Source organism: Alligator sinensis, unplaced genomic scaffold (assembly GCF_000455745.1).
Source record: "Alligator sinensis unplaced genomic scaffold, ASM45574v1 scaffold165_2, whole genome shotgun sequence".
NCBI classification, from domain to species: Eukaryota; Metazoa; Chordata; order Crocodylia; family Alligatoridae; genus Alligator; species Alligator sinensis.
The window spans coordinates 1,574,644-1,594,546 of record NW_005841965.1 but is presented as its reverse complement, the minus strand read 5'-3'; the positions used below and the strand labels follow the sequence as shown (position 1 = coordinate 1,594,546).

At 40.5% G+C, this 19,903-nt stretch overlaps 1 protein-coding gene across 5 annotated transcripts in view; it reads left to right on the top strand.

Annotated features, from left to right (window-relative positions):
• Window positions 1–19,903, top strand: part of LUZP2 (leucine zipper protein 2) — a 488,403-nt gene that overhangs the window by 366,675 nt on the left and 101,825 nt on the right. For all 5 annotated transcript variants that reach the window (XM_025200387.1, XM_025200385.1, XM_025200386.1 and 2 more), the window contains one exon: window positions 16,481–16,555. In XM_025200387.1, the coding sequence (XP_025056172.1) occupies window positions 16,481–16,555 (75 nt within the window). The remainder of the gene's footprint in view (window positions 1–16,480; window positions 16,556–19,903) is intronic.

Below are 19,903 nucleotides of genomic sequence, written 5' to 3'. Positions count from 1 at the left end.
AAAAAGATTTATTGCTTAGGATAATTCTGGCTATACATTCCTGAAAACTGAAATCATTCATCCAGAGAATACATTCATCCTGGCAATGGCAGTATAAACTCTGTTTGCCTAGTTAATTTAGTACAGAAGCTCTCAACCTTTTCAGTCCCAAGGCATTCCTTGGAAATGCCAGCTCTTAGTTTTTACTAGGTTTTTGACTATAGAAAAGACATACAGTAATTTTTCTGTTGTGAAAAACTTAGAAAGACCACAGTAGGTCAGAATGTTTTTAACACTGTAGATTCCTATTTCAAATCTCTGGGTGCATCTTGTGAGTTGTATTTGCACACCTAATAGTGCTAATGTTGAGGGGCACCCTGTACCGCTCTAGAAAACATGTCAAGGTACCCCAGGGTGCTGCAGCATCCTGCTTGAGAATCACTGCTTTAGTATAACAGAAAAGCATCATATGCATAGCTATTTGCATCATATGCATAGCATATGCATAGCAACCCCATTTGGCAACTGGCATGTGACAGGCTATGCTGACCACCATAGGTGGCAGTGGGGGTGGGGTTTGAGGGGAACAGAAGCCTTACTTGCTTGGGCTTTCTGCACTGGGAGAGCAACTACTGCTGCCACTGCTTCTCCCACTGCTGCTGCCATTGCTGCTGTTTCTCCCATAACAGCTGGTCTCCCTGTTCAGAGAGTTTGGGTAATCACAGTGAAGAATGAGAAAGTCTGGCAGCAGCAATCCCATGGCATGCGATTCTTGGGAGCTGCTCCTGGGGACCCATTTGCTTCCTCCCTCCCCAGATACGCTACTGGGCTTAGGGCTGTGAAAAGAAAACTTCTCAGAAGGAGAGCACCATTCCACTCACTCCCCAGATGTACTGCTGGCTGTGGGGCTGTGCTGCCACTGCTATGATAAAGAGTCCCCAGGGGATTTTGGCACACCCTTATAGCACTAGCCTAGGGTTGGTGCCCTGCCCTCCCAACCCTCCCCTTCTTCCACCCCTTACTCACTGGTTATACTTCTTCCCATTGGCATACATTTCTGAAAAAATCCATCTGTGTTTCTGTGAGGTGGACACTGTACACCAAGAACTAGATTCATTCTATATTAGTTTATGAATCCAATATTACCTTTCAGTCAACACTTAATAGATTTCATAGACATTAGGGCTGGAAGAGACCTCATAAAATCATCAGGCCCAATGATCCACATTGCCACTGTGGAGAGTTTAAGGGACTGGGAACCTCACTTGTCTGTTTGGGTAGACACCCCCCAAAAAACAGGATTACAGGCATTGTTTCCAAAAGAATCTGCAATGAGGAGGGTTTTTTTTCAAGAAAGCCTTTCTATTTGTGGCATGCCTAAATTGAGCATGCACACGTTTCAGAGCTTTCCTAAATCAAGCCTTTAAAGATCAGCATTTTGTATTTAATTTCATTTCCAAACTGTCTTTGCTGCACAAAATGCTGTCCTGTCAGTAAATACATTATGTGGAGGCATGAAGGGTTTTTTGTTTGGTTGGGTTTTTTTTACCCTTTCTGCTCTTACAGTGAAATTCTGAGAGAGAAATATGTAAAAGTAGTGTACAACAAGTTGGCTGCATGCAGCAGATTCCTCCCCCTAAAGTAAAATTGATCCTACTACATGTGGGGTTGTGTTTCTTTACTTATTAAAAGTCATTAATTACATGCCACAGTAAACCTGTTTCCAAGAGCTGGAAAATACTGCTGTGACATAGAGGACATGCTTGTGCATTCCCTAGGAAAAAAGAGGTAGAAGTCATAAAATATTTCACACCAGAGAAGTGATGCATTTGCCATTAAATTTAAATTGTCATTTTTATCTAGAAATGACAAATCTGAACATCAGATTTAATATATTTGAAATTGCTTTTGCTTTTTTAAAGGCATGCTTTGCAAAAAAAATCAGATTATTTCAGTAAAACACCACAGAAGAGCTGAATATAATGGCAGACCTATGATTGAACCATTTTATGACAGGGCATTTTATGACAGAGGTCAGCTGAACTGGCCTTCAATGTTCCCTTATTGATTTACACTTTAAAACTGTCTTTAAATATTTAACTACACTGTGGGACATTTCTGTTTCCATGAAGAAACATACTGCTTTCATTTAATGTATTCATAACTTATGCATTATGCCTGATATTTTATCCTTCTAACAGACTGTTATGCAGCCGAGATTGACCACTCCCATGGTCTTTTCACAGACATCTCCAAGTGACAGATCCAAAGTCTGCATTATGCAAGAATGCAATCCTACTCTTGAGTTTATCCCAATTTGTAGAGAGGGTCTTCAGTCTATTGTATCCCTTCTTATCAAATATGTTTTCTCAGAAGGATCAAGACCCTACTATAGACCCTTTGGGAGCTGAGAACAGTCTGCAAAGACAGGAGAATTAAATAGTTTTTTCCAGAGATAGCATAATAAGAAAAACTATGAGATTCAATTTTTCTTCCCTAATGGTCAAAATTTGACAACATTGACTTTAATGAAGATTAAAAAAATAGATATAGAAGCTAAACAATAATTGCAATACACTAACTACTAACACTTACTTATATCTGGAAGCACTAATCTAAAAAAGATTACAGTTTCATTGTAGAAGAGCTATTAATATATTGTTTGTGAAAATAACGGTTGAAGATTCATGTAATTCTGTGAATATGGGCTAAGGGCATTAGATATGACAAAAACTCCTTTTACAAATTGATCTCATCTTCAGCAAAAATGATGTGCCTGGGTGAAAACAACCCATCTTTGTAAGTAATAACTAACTAACTGAAAAGCCCAGAATCTTAAAAAAAAAAAAAAAAAGTGTGTGTGTGTGTGTGGGGGGGGGGGGGAGTCTTTAATTAAAAAATATATTTCTTTTTTGAGATTATATATAAAGATTGTTTGTTTAACTTGAGATTAAGTATTCAACTAAACCATTCAAATGTATGCATTTTCTTGATAGTTAAATTTCTGGACCTTTTAAATCCTGGGGATAAAAAATTAATCCCACTTTATCTCTGTTTTTACCTACTATTTTTGTGTTTTTCTTGTGATATAGTTGTATCATTTTCATCTTTCTTTAGAGTCTTAAAGTCTTACATTGATAGAAAAAAAGTTGGATGAAAGATGACAGAGAGAAAAAAAATACAGTGCATGCACAATCCAGTGCATCAGGAGAATTCTCTGAACTAACAGTCGTAGAATATTGTCAGATATTATCTTCATAAACAAATTAATGAGAAATACTGCATGGTTATTGACCTACAGAAATGCTCTTCAACTATCTGTGTAGCCTTGGGATAAAAAAACTGGAAATGATTTTGAAATGTTGGGGTTCTTTCTGTGTGGTATGTAGCAGGTTTTATAATACTCATCACTCGCAGCAGGCCTCAGTGATTCCAGAAATATGTATCTCAGTATAATGAAGAGCCAAACATGTTGATTTTTTTCTTTAGCAATTTGTGTATCTAGAAATTTCCCACTGTTTAGACATTCATGTTTGGGTGTAGCTGTCTTCAAGTGGTTAGGTGCCAAGTAATTCCATCTCAGAAATTACTAAGAGAAAAATATAGTAAATAAAAAGAATAGATTTAGGGATGTGACTCCACGCTGCCTTAGTTACATGGGAGTCTTTGCCAGGTCAAGGAAACACCATGATCAAAACAAGCTAGTAATTACAATTATTCACAGGAGTTTAGGGCTGGAAGGGACCTTATGAGATCATCAGGCCCAGCTCCTGTGCTCTGGGCAGGATAGACTTCTGGGGTCAAATAACCCCAGCAAGTTGTGAGTCCAGTCTCCTTTTGAAGATCTCCAGGGTAGGTGCCTGCACCATCTCCACTGGGAATCTATTCTACAGTCTGGTCACATGAACCGTGCAGAAGTTTTTCCTTATATCCAGTCTGAAACCTTCTTCTAGGAGTTGCCCCTGATTTTCCCATGGGGCACTTTGGTGAATAGTTGTTTGCCTAGCCTCCAATGCTAAACCCTAATATATTTGTAAGCTGCCACCAAATCCCCCTGAAGTCTTCTATTTTCTAGGATGAACAGTCCCATATCTGTCAGCCTTTCCTCAATGGCTTGCTTTTTAGGCTCTAATCATATGAGTGGCTCTTCTCTGGACTCTCTCAAGCTTCTCCACATCCTTCTTGAAGTGTGGTGCCCAGAGCTGGACAAAGTACTTCTGTTGTGATCTCACCAATGCCAAGTGGAGCAGAAGAATAACTTCCTTAGTTTTGTTTGAGATGCATAGGTTGGTACATGCCAGCATATTGTTTGCTCTGCTAACAGTAGCATCACACTGGTGGCTCATGCTCATTTTATGGTCAGCTATGACTCGCCATGACCCTTTCAAATGTGGTGCTGAGCCTGTAAGTTTGTTGTGGGTTTTTCCTCCTCAGATGGAGTACTTTACACTTCTCGGTGTTGAACAGCACCTGGTTCTGGTCTGCCCATCTAACTAGGTCAGGCTACCCTGATGCGTGGCCCCACTTCTGCAGAGCTTGGTGTCATTGGGGAACTTTGCCAGTGTGCTTTTCATCCCCACATCCAGATCATTGATTGTAGATGTTGAAAAGCACTGGTCCAAGTACCAAACCCAGCGGGATGCCACTGGCTATCTTCACCAGGTCAACACAGATCTATTAGTATTCTCTGGGTCTGACCCCACAGCCAGTTTCATAACAATCTGCCTGTTGAATTGTTAAGTCCGTAGTCCCCTAGTTTTACCTTGACAGCCTCATGGGACACCAAGTCAAAGGCCTTCCTAAAGTCCAAGTTAATGATGTCAACTTTATCACCCTTATCCAAGTGGTGAGTAACCTATTTGTAGAAGGAGATGAGGTTAGCCAGACATGACCTACCCATGACAAAACAGTGCTGGCTGTTATTCATTATTTGACCTTCTACTAACTTACCACATATGGACTCCTTGAGAAGTTTTTCAAGGATTTTTCCTGGGATTGAGGTCAGACTAATCAGCCTGTAGTTCCCTGGGTCCTCTCTCCTCCCCTTCTTGAAGACGGGCACAACATTGGCTCTCCTCCAGGTTTCTGGGACCTCTCCTGAGCAAATTATCTAGAACTGTTTTCTTATTAAGGAAAGAAAAAAATAAAAAGAAACAACCACACAAGATAATGACTACTTCAGTTACTCTCTTCTGTGTGTCTCTTTGTAGAGAGATTTTGACAGAGACTACATCCTTGAAAGTGAGACTACTTTTGGAGGAAACTGCAGAAACTTTTCCCCAAAGTAGTTAGTAGGTCATAGTTTCAGTGTAACTTAGATAACTTTAATAAATTATAGGTGGACAAAATGATGTCATAGTGAAGCATGTTTGGTATATCATGTATCAACAGAACAATTTACAGTTGGGCAAAAAGATGAATAATCTTAATTATCTTGTGGAACAAAATAAATATTAAAATTAATCCTCAAAAGAAGACTTTCAGGGTATTCTCCTGAGACAGACAAGACAATAAATATTAAGCATATTAAATCACACTTTTTCTGTTTACTAAAATATAGTCTATGGCTGCATATACACTTAAATAATCTGGGATAATTCTCTAAGGTTTGTTTCATAGTTGGTAGGGTCAGAAGGGACCTAAGCAGGTCATCAAGTCCGACCCTCTGCCATGGACAGGAAAGGATGCTGGGGTCAAACGACCCCAGCCAGGTGATTGTCTAGCCTCCTTTTAAAGATTCCCAGGGTAGGGGTGAGCACCACGTCCCTTGTAAATTGGTTCCAGCTCCTAGCCACTCTGACCATGGAGTAGTGCCTCCTGATGTCTAGCCTGAACCTATTCTCAGTCAGCTTATGGCCATTATTCCTTGTAACTCCTGGTAGGGCTCAGGGGAACAGGGACTTTCCCATTGCCTGCTGGTCCCCCTTGGCAAGTTTGTAGGTGGCCACCAGATCCCCTCTCAGCCTTCTTTTGTGTAGGCTGAACAGGTTCAGGTCCCATAGTCTCTCTTCATAGGGCCTATCCTGTTGCCCCCTGATCATGTGAGCAGCTCTCCTCTGGAACCTCTTGATGCTATCTACATCCCTCCTGAAGTGCGGCGCCCAGAACTGGATGCAGTACTCCAACTGCGGCCTGACCGATGTCACATAGAGGGGGAGGATCACCTCCTTGGACCTGCTCATGATGCATTTATGGATGCATGACAAGGCGTGATTAGCCTTCCTGTGTCCCCACATTGGTGGCCCATGTTCATCTTGGAATCAATAGTGACTCCAAGATCCTTTTCTGCCTCTGTGCTACCAAGAAGGGAGTTCCCCAGCCTGTAGGTATGCTGCTGGTTTTTCCTCCCCAGGTGCAATACCTTGCACTTGTCCATATTGAAACCTATCCTATTCTCATCTGCCCACCCCTGTAACCTGTCCAGATCTATTTGTAGCCTGTCCCTCTCTTCTATCATGCTCACTTCTCGCCACATCTTAGTGTCATGTGTGAACTTGAAAAAGGTGCTTTTCACCCCCTTGTCCAAGTCGCCCATGAAGATATTGAACAGTGGGGGCCTGAGGACTGAGCCCTGGGACACCCCACTGCCCACGTCCCTCCAGGTCAAAAAGGACCCCTCCACCACCACTTTCTGGGTGCAGCCCTCCAGCCAATTTGTGACCCATCTGACGATAGGCATCAACACCACAGTCACCTAATTTTTTTAATGAGGATGGGGTGAGAGACCGTGTTGAAGGCCTTCCTAAAGTCCAGAAAGACTACACCCACCATGACACCTGCATCCAGGGCTTTTGTGATCTGGTCGTAGAAGGCAACCAGGTTGGTCTGATAAGACCTGCCTCTAATGAACCCATGTTGATTGCCTCTAAGCGTAATCTCCCTTGCTGGTCCCTTGCATATGTGCTTTTGGATAATTTTCTCAGAGCTTCCCCAGGACCGAGGTAAGACTAATGGGCCTATAGATTCCTGGGTCCTCTTTCCTCCCTTTTTTGGAAATGGAGACCACATTGGCCCTTTTCCAGTCCTATGGCACCTCACCAGAGCACCATGAGTGCTAGTAAAGCTGTGCCAGGGGTCCTGCAATGACCTCTGCCAATTCCCTCAGCACTCTGGGGTGGAGATCATCAGGACCTGCTGATTTGAACATGTCTAGTCCCCCAAGAAGTTCCCTGACTAGGTCCTCACTGACCCTGGGCCTGGCTGCACCTCCCCTGGGTCCATCCAGATTCCCAGTGGGAGGGATGTCCCTGTCCCTGCTCAGAAAATTAGAAGAAAAGAAACTGTTAAAGAGAAGCTATGGCAGAATCCTACAGCTTTGCTCCCTCCCCTCCAGGAGAGTGTTTCACTTGCTGAAATTGGTGCTTCATCTGATTAGCTTTGTCACCTGGTGCTACCACCAGATTACCAAGCATGTCCTGCAGAGGCCCCACATTGCTCAGTACCTTCTCCCCCCCCCCCCCCACCTCTACGAACAACGACTGCCCCCCCATGTATTTAAAAAAGGATGTCTTTTTATCCTTGATCTGGGTTGCTGGTCCCAGTTCCATCTCTGCCTTAGCCTTCCTAAAAGCCCCCCGTGCAATCTCGAGCAATGGAGGTATAATTCTCCTTGGTGATGGCCCCTTCCTTCCACTGGGTGTATGCCTCCATTGTTCTTCTGATAGAAGACCTACTCAGAGATGCCTGAACAGACATTTGAATGATGAGCTCCTAAAGAGGAGAGAGCTTGCACTGCTGAGACTGAACAGCTAGGGATATGTTGTGCATGCATTTCAGCATGATTTTCAGGCTTCCTCAGTCTGGAGGCAGAATGGCAGCAGTGTACAGGGCACCCCTGATTGGCTGACCCACACTGCCTGTGTCTCCCTTCAGCACAATGAGAAGAGGTCATGTTTGATTCATTGTTCAGATGAAGCACCAAGTCCAGCAAGTGAAACACTCTCCTGGAGCGGAGGAAGAAAAGCTGTAGGACTCTGCCGTAGCTTCTCTCAGAAGAGAACATGTGTAGGTGTTCACATTCCCAGGAGAGACTGTCCTGGGAGTGATTTAACCCTAGTTGTTCCTAGGTTATTTTTTGCTTGGATGCTGTTACAAAGTTTCTAAGGAAATAGTCTTGAACATTAAAAATGTTATAACAACTTTAATGAAATGGAAAATCCAAATCTGTATCCAAATACTAACTTCAGTGCAAATCCTGCCTTAGGGGGTAAGGACTTGCACTGTCATTAGTATTGTCTTTAATTGTCAGTCTGAGAAACTGTGTTAAACAAGGTTACTTAATAGCAAGAGTGAGACAGTTACTAGAAGCAACAGCTTTAAAGTTGCCAGTAATTTATATACTCTGTAGAACTCACTGTGTACCTGCTCCACTTTCCCACTACGTCAAGGAGAGTTTTTCTATTGTCATCATACATAAGCCGATCTGACCTAAAGGACTGTCCTATATTCATTGGACTTCTTCTAATTAGTACACCAAGTATAAAAAAAAGAAAAAGAAAATTGTAGGAAAGACTACCATTGTGAAGTGGGCAATGAATTCCAACTGACCAGAAAGCGGGATCAGAAGAGTTAGAGAAAAGAGAACACACCTGTGTAGTGTCAGACAAGCCAAAGTCTGATACTTTATTTAAAGGTGTATAAGGAACAGAGGGGGAGAACTCTTGTAAGTCTTTGATGAAATGTCTTAATTTGAATCCACATATCCTATATAACAAAGCAGGGAAAGAATTCTGACTGAACAAATTATATCAATGCCAGTTCTACACTTTGCAAGTAATTTGTATCAGCACAGCCATTTGTCTTTTGTGGTTAAAGTACTACAGTGATAGGCCCTACAAAAATAATTAAGAACATTTGATAGTATTTTTTTTCCCCCTGACAATACTGGGATTAGAAACTTGCATCTAGAGGACGCTGCAGTAAATTTTGGCTTTAGTTACAGTCATCCTGCTTGACTGACTTTGCTGGGTCTGACGATATGTTAATGAAAGCATGGACAATAAAAGCAAGTGTTGCAAATACTAAGTGAAAGATTCTGTCTCTATGCCCATGCTATGAATTCAGAAACTCTCCATCCTGTTACATGCTATCTAGATCTGGGTCTGGGTATGTAAGAGTAAGCCAGTCTACATCCCCACATTTGACCTGGGAAGAGAGGCCAAAGGAATGAATGGAGATTTGTCTCTGCCTCTGCATTCCCTGATGAGAAAAACTGAAATGGAATTTTAGATTGGGAGTCATATAATCCACTAGTGTGGTAAGCCAGGACACTATTAATACAAGCAGTGTGAAACATGTGACTTAGAGAATTTTCTCTAAGTCTTAGCATTTTAAACCTAATTTTGTAATATTACAGCCTATTTACCATGCTGTGTTCTACACTGTGCCTAAAAAAAAATCTAATTAAATGCAAAAATTATGGATAGACATTTTCTGGGATTTTTTTCCCCATAAAAATGCTATCAGGTTCAAATGTTGAAGCATTCCACGGAAAATGTCTGATTTTGATGAAATTCTAACTTTGGCTCTTTTTTCCTGCCTATGTCAAGATCCCATGACAAAATCCTTTTTCCCAACATACTTGTCTTAGTCCTCATCAGCATACCAGGCAGCTGAATGGGGAGTCAAGCCTTTGGAAGTCCTGATAGTGCCAGGTCATAGGCTCTTGGCAGTGCATCTGGAGTTCACTGATTTGGGGTGATGGTCTACCAAATGTGCTTTCTTGGTATATCAGGCTCTGAAGCTCCTATCTCCTCAGCAGCATATGCTGATTGGGTACCATTATCGTAAACCACCTGGAAGCCCAAGATCCCAGGGTCCTGGATCCTTAGCAGCCTGGAATACCATGACTTAAAGGCTCCCCAGGTGAAGGGCAGCTCAGCAAATGGTCTGCTTGTGAAACCAGGGCTTCCAAACTCTTGCATCATCAGCAGTACTCATAGCAGGGAGCTTAAGAACTTAGGATTCCTTGGAAGACTTCCTGATAGCCAGTCCAAGTTCATGGAAACAGGCTTCTCAGGCTTACCTCTTGAGGTCATCTGGGATTCCTTTGCCAGCTCCTATCCTAGGTCTGATGATGTCACTTTCTTTGGTTACTCCTCTGTTCTGAACTTTTCCTCTTCTCCCTTCACCCCAGAGCAGAGCTAATGGACAGAGAGACCTAAGACAGGCAGTAATGGATGCAGTAAGTTCATCTATCAGAATATTTTATTTCATGGTAAATACTGAGTTTTCAAGAATTTGTTGTAAAATCTAGCCCTGGGAAGGCAAAGGCATGAGTCCTAACACATTTGCATTTAGAAAGACTAGAAAAGGGACAGAGGTGTAGTTAATCGTATAACTTTCACACCACCTTGGCAAATATTGAGTATGCACTATCCAGTAACAATATCATGTTATACAATGTTATATTTCTAGAGAGATGGGTCTGATATCCACTTTCTTTTAGTCATAGAGTGGTATTTTAAATGCAGGAAGAAACACTGAGAAAACAATGTTAATAAGCAGAGAGAAGTGACGCTTCTATTAATGAAAACCACAAAGGTCAAGATTCTCCATTTAGAGTGAATATCCAGAGTAGTCACTAATGAAGAATAAAAGCATTAAGGTATTAATGCACATGTTCATCAGGAAAATGTACACTCCATGAGGATTTTGGGAAGACATATATATTAAATAGGCTTACTTTCTTGTTATGCCAGTCTGAAATATAAATCAGATACTGTTGAACAGCCAGATTTAGCTGTGTATTTGATTAAACTATATAGCACCTACAAAAAGTGTCATTTTTAGTTGCATTTAATGTTCTGTTCTGTAGAAAATAGTGAAGCTCAGAGGCTTTTAGTATGTGGGTGTGTCTACATGAGATGTTGACTGTACAGTAGACTAATTAGATACACAGTAAGTGTCTCAGCATCTATACATATGCTTCTCTTGTGCTGGAGTAAACTTATTTACTCTGCAGTAGGATAGCATTCATATTTAAAAGTACTTGTATTTACACATACTATCATGTTGTGGAATAAAAATCTCCACAGTAGCACACCTGTAGATGCTGACCCAACTGGCTAGTGCACAAGGGTGCTACAGTTTGGGGGGTGTCTGCTGACTAGACCCTGCACTGAAGCACCCTTCTGCCCCAGCCAGGCCTGTTGCTGCATGTTGAGTCAGGGGAGCAGCCCCAGGCTGGAAGGCTGACACCCTGAAGCTGCGGCCAGCCAGGGCTGCTCTTACCTGGCTGAACATGCTGCACTCCCAGGCATATGTTCAGATGGCAATAAACTCCAGAGTTTATCGTTTTACATTAATTGCACACATGGGCATACCCAGTGTATTCTTCTAAGAAGCAAATGTTTACAGAGTAAGTACAGTAAAAAAAAAAAAAATCCTAAACATTCAGTGGCAGCCTCTCTTTCCTGTTAGATAGAATATTTAAAAGAAATACAAAAAAAGAGTAATATCCTATCCTTGTTTTTCTTAAATTATTATTTATTTAGGGCTAAATGAAAAACTAGAATTAACACCTATTTGCTAGTCATACATAATCAAATGTGATCCAGTGTTTCCTAACTGATCAAAATGTATAATTCTACCCTCATTTGCGGATATAAACTAGCCCTAGCTGATGTTTGAAACAGTTTTCAAAAAATCAATTGCTTGCAACACAAAGTCATCAATTATCTAAAACCTCATTCGAGATTCAAGAAAAATCACTTCTTGATTGACAAAGTTCAATGAATAATCATTTAAAAAACTCAGTATTTTAATATTGGTAAATGAATAATTGATTTAATCCAGAGCTATACAACTGATGACCTGTAGAGGCAAAATAATTTGGCTATAATTGTACAAGGGCTAAATACAGATATTCAAAAAGCCCGAGGCACAAGTGCTCTAAATATCATGCTTTATGCAAAGAGAAGGAAGTTTGAAAGGGAACAGAACAGATGTTTGATGTTGGGGAGGGGCATGTGGCTCTGAGCCTGCCTGCATGGCCTAGGCTAGTGAAGCCAGCTGGGGGTGTTTCCACATGCCTTCTAGGAGGCTGCTGAAGAACATAGAGTCCAGCTGAGCAGATGGCCACCCCTGATTAGCCAGCACAGACCGTCTCCCCAGCCCCACACTCCCATCAGCTGACTGCACCGCAGAGAATCTGCTACCTCACCCTGCCGTATCAGGATTCAAGGCCACTGATCCATATGAATTAAGCATGGGCTGGCTATCACCACTCAAAGGCCATCACTTAATTCTTTATTACCCCCAGTTAGAGAACTAGGGCTTTATGGGTTCAGTATCTCAACCCAAAGGGAATCAATTGTTATCTGCCTTCTGTTAAACTGTGAATATCCACTGGGAGGAACAAAGTCCAATATAAATCAAATAACTGAAATCCAATTAATTCATGAACTTGGGGGAGTGGGGGAGAAACTAAAGTACATTCCTTGGTATAGATATGTATGCAGCCAGCCCTGGAATTAAAATGCTTAACAATCTCTGCAATAGATGTCAGGAAAAAACAGGGAAAACAAAAATAAAAAGAAGGTACCATAGCTCCAGGCTTATCACATGTCCTGACGTGCTACTCCAGGCATCTGCCCTGCTTCTACTCTCCTCAGTATTCTCCAGGGACTCTGGGCGCTCAGCCTGTGCTTCCTGCCATGTGTCCCCGCCCTACACATGGCAGAGGCTTCCATCCAATCCTCCCCACACTGCCCAGCAGCTCCGGGTCGGCCTCTGTGGATAAACAGGGAAGCGCCAGTGCACCCTGTTACATTAGCCAAGATGGCAGAATTTAGACTTCTGCCTGGTTTATTTTATGAGCGATCAGGAACAGAAAACCATGGATAGAAATCGAATAGAGTCATGCTTGTAGGAAACTTCAGTTAAACTAGGGGTAAAAAGGTTCTTCTCAAGCACAGTGAACTAGAAAGAATTAGAAAAAAGATTTTGTAGGGTATACCAGTTGAGTAGCCAAGCTTTGAAAGAAAGTTTAGGGTAAAGATATCACTTTCTCTTGTTAAACTATCAGTAAAGCCAAAGCACAAGAAAGGTCTATGTTTAGAACTTATCTTTACATAGATGTAAATGCTTTGATAGGAGATGGATGAGCCACTGGCGATAATATAGTAAGTTTAAGGTTTCAGATAGAGGAATATGTCTGGGGGATGCAAAGATGATCTTTGGTTCCATGTCTCTCTTGTGGAAAACTGATGGATTTTGCATAGAGCAACATAAGCCACACTTTTTTGGAAGATGTACTTGTGGCCAGTAGTGAATATGTCTTCTCAGTTGTCCAGGGCAGCATTATAGCTGACTTCTAGAAGAATAAAGCTTCTGGCCTGTAGGTCTTACACAACTTACCTCCTTTACTGTTTGCTATATGCATCTTGCTTTAAAAGAGAGATCAAGATAAATCTTTAGAATATGCATATGATGTGCAGAATATGATGAATAAAGTCTTTGTTAAGTAGCCAGAGTCACTGTGCCAAAAAAAGGGGCAACAGTTGCATGTTTGTACATATTCTATGTTCAAATAGACATATGCACAAAAGTCCACAATCTGACCTTGATTATCATGGCATCAATAAATCCAGAGTCACTCAGTGTAACTTAAGATTTGAATATAGTCTAGTCTCTCTTTATACCTATAAATAGCTGTGACATTTTCTTAGATGTAATTTAAAGTAAAATAGGATGAGTATATTGATTTCAATGGGAATTTGGATCTGTGTACTGGGTGGGTCACTGAGTGTCTTATTTAAGTTACTGAACTGACAGTAATTGCTCAAAGTAACCTCTCAGGGGATGAAACAAAATAGTTCATTTAATTTCTTTTCTATTAAAGTCTGATTCTTCAAGGTTCGGAATCCAATGACAAACTCAGTACTTTCAGTTTTCATGGAGCTTGATTGAGGTCAGTGATTCTCTGCACCACACAGAAACAAGCCCTTATAGTAGGTATAGTTAAAACTTTCCCCTTACCAGTAAGTAAGATATAATCAACTAATAATAATAATAATAATAAGAGTTGATATTATTGGGAAAAGCTGCTTAAACTATTTGTATTGTATTGTATTGCTGATAAAGCAAAGAAAAACTTCACTCCCTGAAACTGTTTAGTGCCAGCTTTTAAAGAAGGCAGTATTCAAATGGATTTCCAAACTTTTTGTATAAATGTTATTCTTTACTCAGCCTTTTACTATTTTTTAACTATTTTTTTCTCTTCTGAGTTTTGTTGGTTTCCATAGGAGTAGCTCAAAGTTACAGAATAATTAAAAAAAATTATAGAAAAAATAATTGGTTACTCTAAAGTTACAGGAAGTTAAAAACTGAAATACCAAGGTTTAAAAATCAGTTTTTGCTCAATGAACATTGTTATTTCAACAAGAAGACTTCATCATAAATTAAATGCCATTGTGTGGCAGCTGGATTGTTACCACTAGACCATGAATTAAAATGAATTTACACAAAGTCTTCCACAATCCAAAGTTCCCTTAAATTCAGTGGAAACATGCTTTTTATTTCAAGGGGCTCTGAATAAGAAAGACCTTTACTTTTCTTAGGAACATATATGTTATCTTACCTGACCATACGAGTACTATGTCTATCTTTGGTAATTACTAGTGTCAGATGTTTGAAAAGATGATGACACAAAAAAAATAGTGACAAATTATAGAATATCATGGTAAGAGGGAAGGTTTCATCTGCTCTTATCTCATTTAGTGGTCAGTTTATGCCCTGAAGCTGTGGCATGGCTGGAAATTATATTTCTAACTAATGGAACTATGGATGCTCTTGTTCTCCACAAAAATGCTTAATCCTTTTTTAAATGCAGTTAAACTTTTTTCATGTAGCTAGAGACTGGAATGCATTGACTCAGTGTCATGACTTTTGTCAGTTTAAACCAGACATTTAAAACTAAATATTTAATATAATTTCTGGCATTTAATTCTGCACATAACCTTTTGTTAGATTCAGATTGTTCACTAACACACATATCTTTGACTACTGTTAATAACGTAGGAAAATGTCATTTATGTAAAGTCTGTACTGCAGTGTACAGTAGGCATACCTTTATGAGAGCTAGCTTACATGTCAGAAGTGGAGTAGACATATCAGCACAGTGTTCTACATGCTAAATAACATGTTGTCACAGTACCTGAAATACCTACAGTATACTTTAGTGTTCAGTAAAGAAGTACCCTTAGAAAATTTTCCCTGAGAAAATCTTTACCTGCCAAGGTATCAAATAAGTCAGACATCAGAAATGGTAGTATCCTGGGGGAAAATTAACAATACATTTTAGTAATTGATTGTTTGCAAATGTCTATTCAAAAGTGAAAAATGTTGGGTCTTTTATAACTGATGAGAGAGAATGTTACAGACCTATTCATATGCATGATGTATGTTGTCTCATTAAAATTTTCAATGGAAAAGAATAACCATCTGCTTCAATGTACCCCTTCTCTTTTCATTCATAAACACTGAATGTAACTGCAGGGCTATTTACATTTGCAAGTACTGCAATAAAAGAAAAAACACAGCATCCTTTCTTTTTGGTTATATAGTAATGTGATATTACATTATTGGAGGCACAGCCGCAGGAAGCTGAAGATCCTTAATTCCTTTAAAGTCGAATTCCCTGCAATAATTTTATTTTTCTGCAGGAAGAATACCATTGAATTGTAATGGATTCCTAGTGGAAAAATGTCATTCTTCAAAATTACTCAAGTCAAATTATACATATATAAGTCAGTGGAATGACTGGCACCAATATTTAATAAATTGTCAACATCAAGGTGTGCTTCTCAAGGAATGATGTTTAAAACAAGAAAATAATAAAATGCACTGTAAAAAGAGAGAACCTCTCCAGCATGTCTTCCAGCTAACTTCTGTGACCCTATATTTGAATTCCTGTGTCTCCAAAGATATTCTCATCATGCTTTTGCATTAACAGCTATTTAGCCTTTTTTTGTTTATCCTTTCCTTTCAAATCTCTACAGAAGGGGGGAAGAAGCAGACCTAAAGTTAATCCCTTGTATACCAATCTTCTCATAGTATTTCTACATGTGTGTGTGTGGGGGGAAGTATGTTAATGGAAAGTATTAAAATGTTTAGAATAAAAAACAAATTTTTGAATAATTAGCAAAAGAGTTCAAGATATGTAAATATTCTGATTATCACAAAACCCCCCCACTATGATGGGATTTCTAAATACTTTATACAAAGTGGCTTTTTCCTACTGCCACTGGCATTTAACATCCATTGGCATAAAGGAGGCAAGTTTGGACCCAATTTGTACATGAAGAGCATGTTTTCTCAGTTTAAAAAAAAAATCCCTTGAGGCTTGGTCATCTGGCAGGCAATTATGGCCTTAATCATATACATTGCTCTGTAGAGTTTAAATCCCTTCCTGTCTTAAGGCACAGAATGCAAAATTACCGGGGAAATGATTATATTGTAAATTACATCAGCAACTGTGTTTTTCGTTTTATCCCCACAGGCACAACAGCTAACAGATCTGGAGCAAAAACTTGCAGTTGCAAAAGATGAACTAGAAAAGGCAGCCCTTGACAAAGTAAGAACCTGTGTGTATACTCTCAGCTTCTTTATCTGGACTAGCTATGGACATTTCTATGGGATCTGACAAAGAAAACCATGTTAAGGCACTGCAGTGACTTCATGCATTGCAAATACTTCCATGCTTAAAGTTAAACACAAGTATCATGTTTTTCAGGGCTTGGTGCAGGAAGATTAAATGTCTTAAAGAGACAATTCCAAATTTATCATGCAACAAAGTACAACCAAAGAGAAAGATGCCTCTCTCTGATCAGACTTGTGCTACATTTTAACTCTTAGTTTTGATTCTGCATACAATACAGGGTGGAGATATACAAATTCATGGGTATAACTAAGCTATCATCCCTCCCTTGGCTCCTCAGAGAACAGAAATTATGCCATCCTTGACATTGTGCAGCACATTCCCTCTAGTAACCACAATTGGCTCAAAAGGCCAGTAGTTGGCAGTAGGGTGTATATTAGATTTGTTTAATGTACAAGTTGTTGGGGGAAGAAGGTACGTTAGGTTTGAGGGCAGAGGTTTCATTAGGTTTGTCTGCCTCCCATTTCCTTTAGGAGTGCATGGAGGAGGGGCAGTCCTTGATCTCCCACAAATGTGGGGCTGTGATTTTCATTGGCCTTTGTATAGGGTGGACAAGAAAGTGAATTGAATGGATGGTCGAACATTCAATGAAATATTCTCCAACACCCTTTTCATCTTCATAGACAAGTGTTAGAAAATATTGTTCTGATGAACTCAAAATATTCCATGCACATTAGAATACAGCTGGGGGGGGAAAAGAACACTTGAGCAAACTATGTTCCAATTATCAACTCGGTACAGGTTAGAATAACAATTATACATTCTCAGTAGAGCAGTATCTGACAACCTTTTCAGGTTGTAAGCTTTTCAAGCTGGAGTGACCCAATTCAAGTCACAGGTGGGAGGGTACTAAGATCCAGCTGCTACCAGTGCCACCACCATTTCTCTCCACTGTGGCACAGGAGAAATGCTTTCCACTGCTCATTACTCCAACAACTGAAGGCCTCCAAATATCATAGAATCATAGAAAATGAGGGTTAGGAGGGACCTCAGGAGGTCATCTAGTGCAACCCCCTGCTCAAAGCAGGACCATCCCCAATTAGATCATTCCAACCAAGGCCTTGTCTAGCTGGGTCCTAAAAACCACGAGGATGAGTTCCACAACCTGTCTGGGTAACCAGTTCCATTGTTTTACTACCCTCCTAGTGAGAGAGTTTGTTCTTAATATCTAACCTAAACTCCCCTTGCTGCAATTTGAGACCATTGCTCCTTGTTCTGTCATCTGCCACCACTGAGAATAATCTAGCTCCATCCTCTTTGGAACCATCTTTCAGGTAGTTGGAAGCTCAGTCTTCTCTTCTCCAGACTAAATAAGCCCAAATCCCTTAACCTCTCCTCCTAAGTCATATTTTCTAGCCCTCCTAACCATTTACATTGCCCTGTTCTGGACTCTCTCCAATTTGTCAACATCCTTTCTGTAGCGGGGGGGCCAACACTCGACACAGATGTGGCCTCACCAGTGCATAACAGAGGAAAATAATCACTTCCCTTGATCTGCTGTCAACACTCCTACTATTGTAGCCCAGTATTCTTTTAGCCTTTTGGCAACAAGACCACACTGTGGGCTCATATTCAGCTTATTGTCCCACAGGCCTTTTTCTGCAGGGCTGTTACCTAGCCAGTCAGATCCCAACCTGTACCGGTGCATGGAATTGTTCCGTGCTAATACCCTTGTTCTTATTGAACCGCATGAGATTTCTTTTGGTCCAGTCTTCCAATTTGTCTAGGTCTCTCTGAATCCTAACCTTACTCTCCAGTGTATCTACTACTCCCCTCACCTTGGTATCATCTGCAAACTTGCTGGGGGTGCCTTCTGTGTTATCTTCCAGGTCATTAATGATGATTTTGAATGAAAACCAGCTCCAGGAGTGACCCCTGGGGCACTCTATGCAATACCAGCTGCCAACTAGATATTGAGCCATTGACTAGTACCCTCTAAGCCTGTTGATCCAGACAGTTTTATATACACCTTACAGTCCATTCATTCAACCTGTACTTCCTTAACTTCAAAATTTCTATGTCTAGAGGCAGGAACCAATGGGTTTTTGGGCTTCATCTGACCCATGGACCATAGGGAGCTGACCCCTGAGTTAGAGTATTAAATTAGCAAACAAAATATCCATTTTCAATAAAATGAATCTAAAATAAGATTTTTTTAAAGTATACAATAAAATATACATGTCAACTCATTTCAACTTTTACACATGCTTGACATAATATAACATCACTTTAATATGGTCAAAACATTTGGACAAATATGTCACTATATTTAACCATGACAAAATAAAAAGTTTCAAAAATGTCAAAATGTTTCATTTTCTTCAAAACATAATTTTAGAATTGTGCCATTTTATTTGTATTTTTTTATTTGAATAAATAATTTTTAATTTTTTGTTGAAGCTCTAACAAAGAAGTATTTCGGGGTTCGACCAATTCTGGATACTTAACAATATGATTGCCACTTCGTATGCTCTCTAAAAGCTTGCTCTGTATGCTCTCTAAAAGCTTCAGAGAAGAACACTGGAAGGAGGAAGATATATATGTGTATGTGTGTGTATACATATATGTGTATATATATGTATTGTATACTTATATATAATAAGTGTGCGTGTGTATGTATATGTGTGTGTGTATATATATGTGTGTGTGCATATATTTATATATATATGTGTATATGTGTGTGTGTATCGGGGCTTGCAAAATGGGCTGTATTCAATTTGGATTCAGCCTGCATCAGGGACAGTGATTCGATTTGTTGATTGATTCGGATAACCGTCCCCGATCTGATTCAGTGAAATCCAGATCTGAAGATTTGGTGCTGATTAAGCGAATCAGTGATTCAGCCATAGAAACAGCTTTAAATGTTTTTTTTTTTTACATACCTCAAGGTACCAGGCGCGGCTCGTGAACACTGGGGCGGATGGAGCGTCCACAGGACCGCAAGGGGCTGCCCCACATGCTCGGTAGTGAACCTAGAAGTGGGTCGGAAGTACTTCCAGACCACTTCCAAGTCTACCGGGGAGTGCTCTTGGGGGCCCCCCCATACCCTCCCAGCTTGCTCATCAGCTGCAGGGGGACCCTGGGTGCCCTCCAGACCCAGGAGGCACTAATCACCAAGCTGGAGAGGATGCAGGGGGCCCCCCCTCATGCTCCGCAGTGGACCTGGAAGTGGACTGGAAGTGCTTCTGGTCCACTTCTGGGCCTGCTGCTGTGTGTGCTGGGTACCCCCTGCACTCCTGTGGCACGTTCCATCTGCCCCAGAAT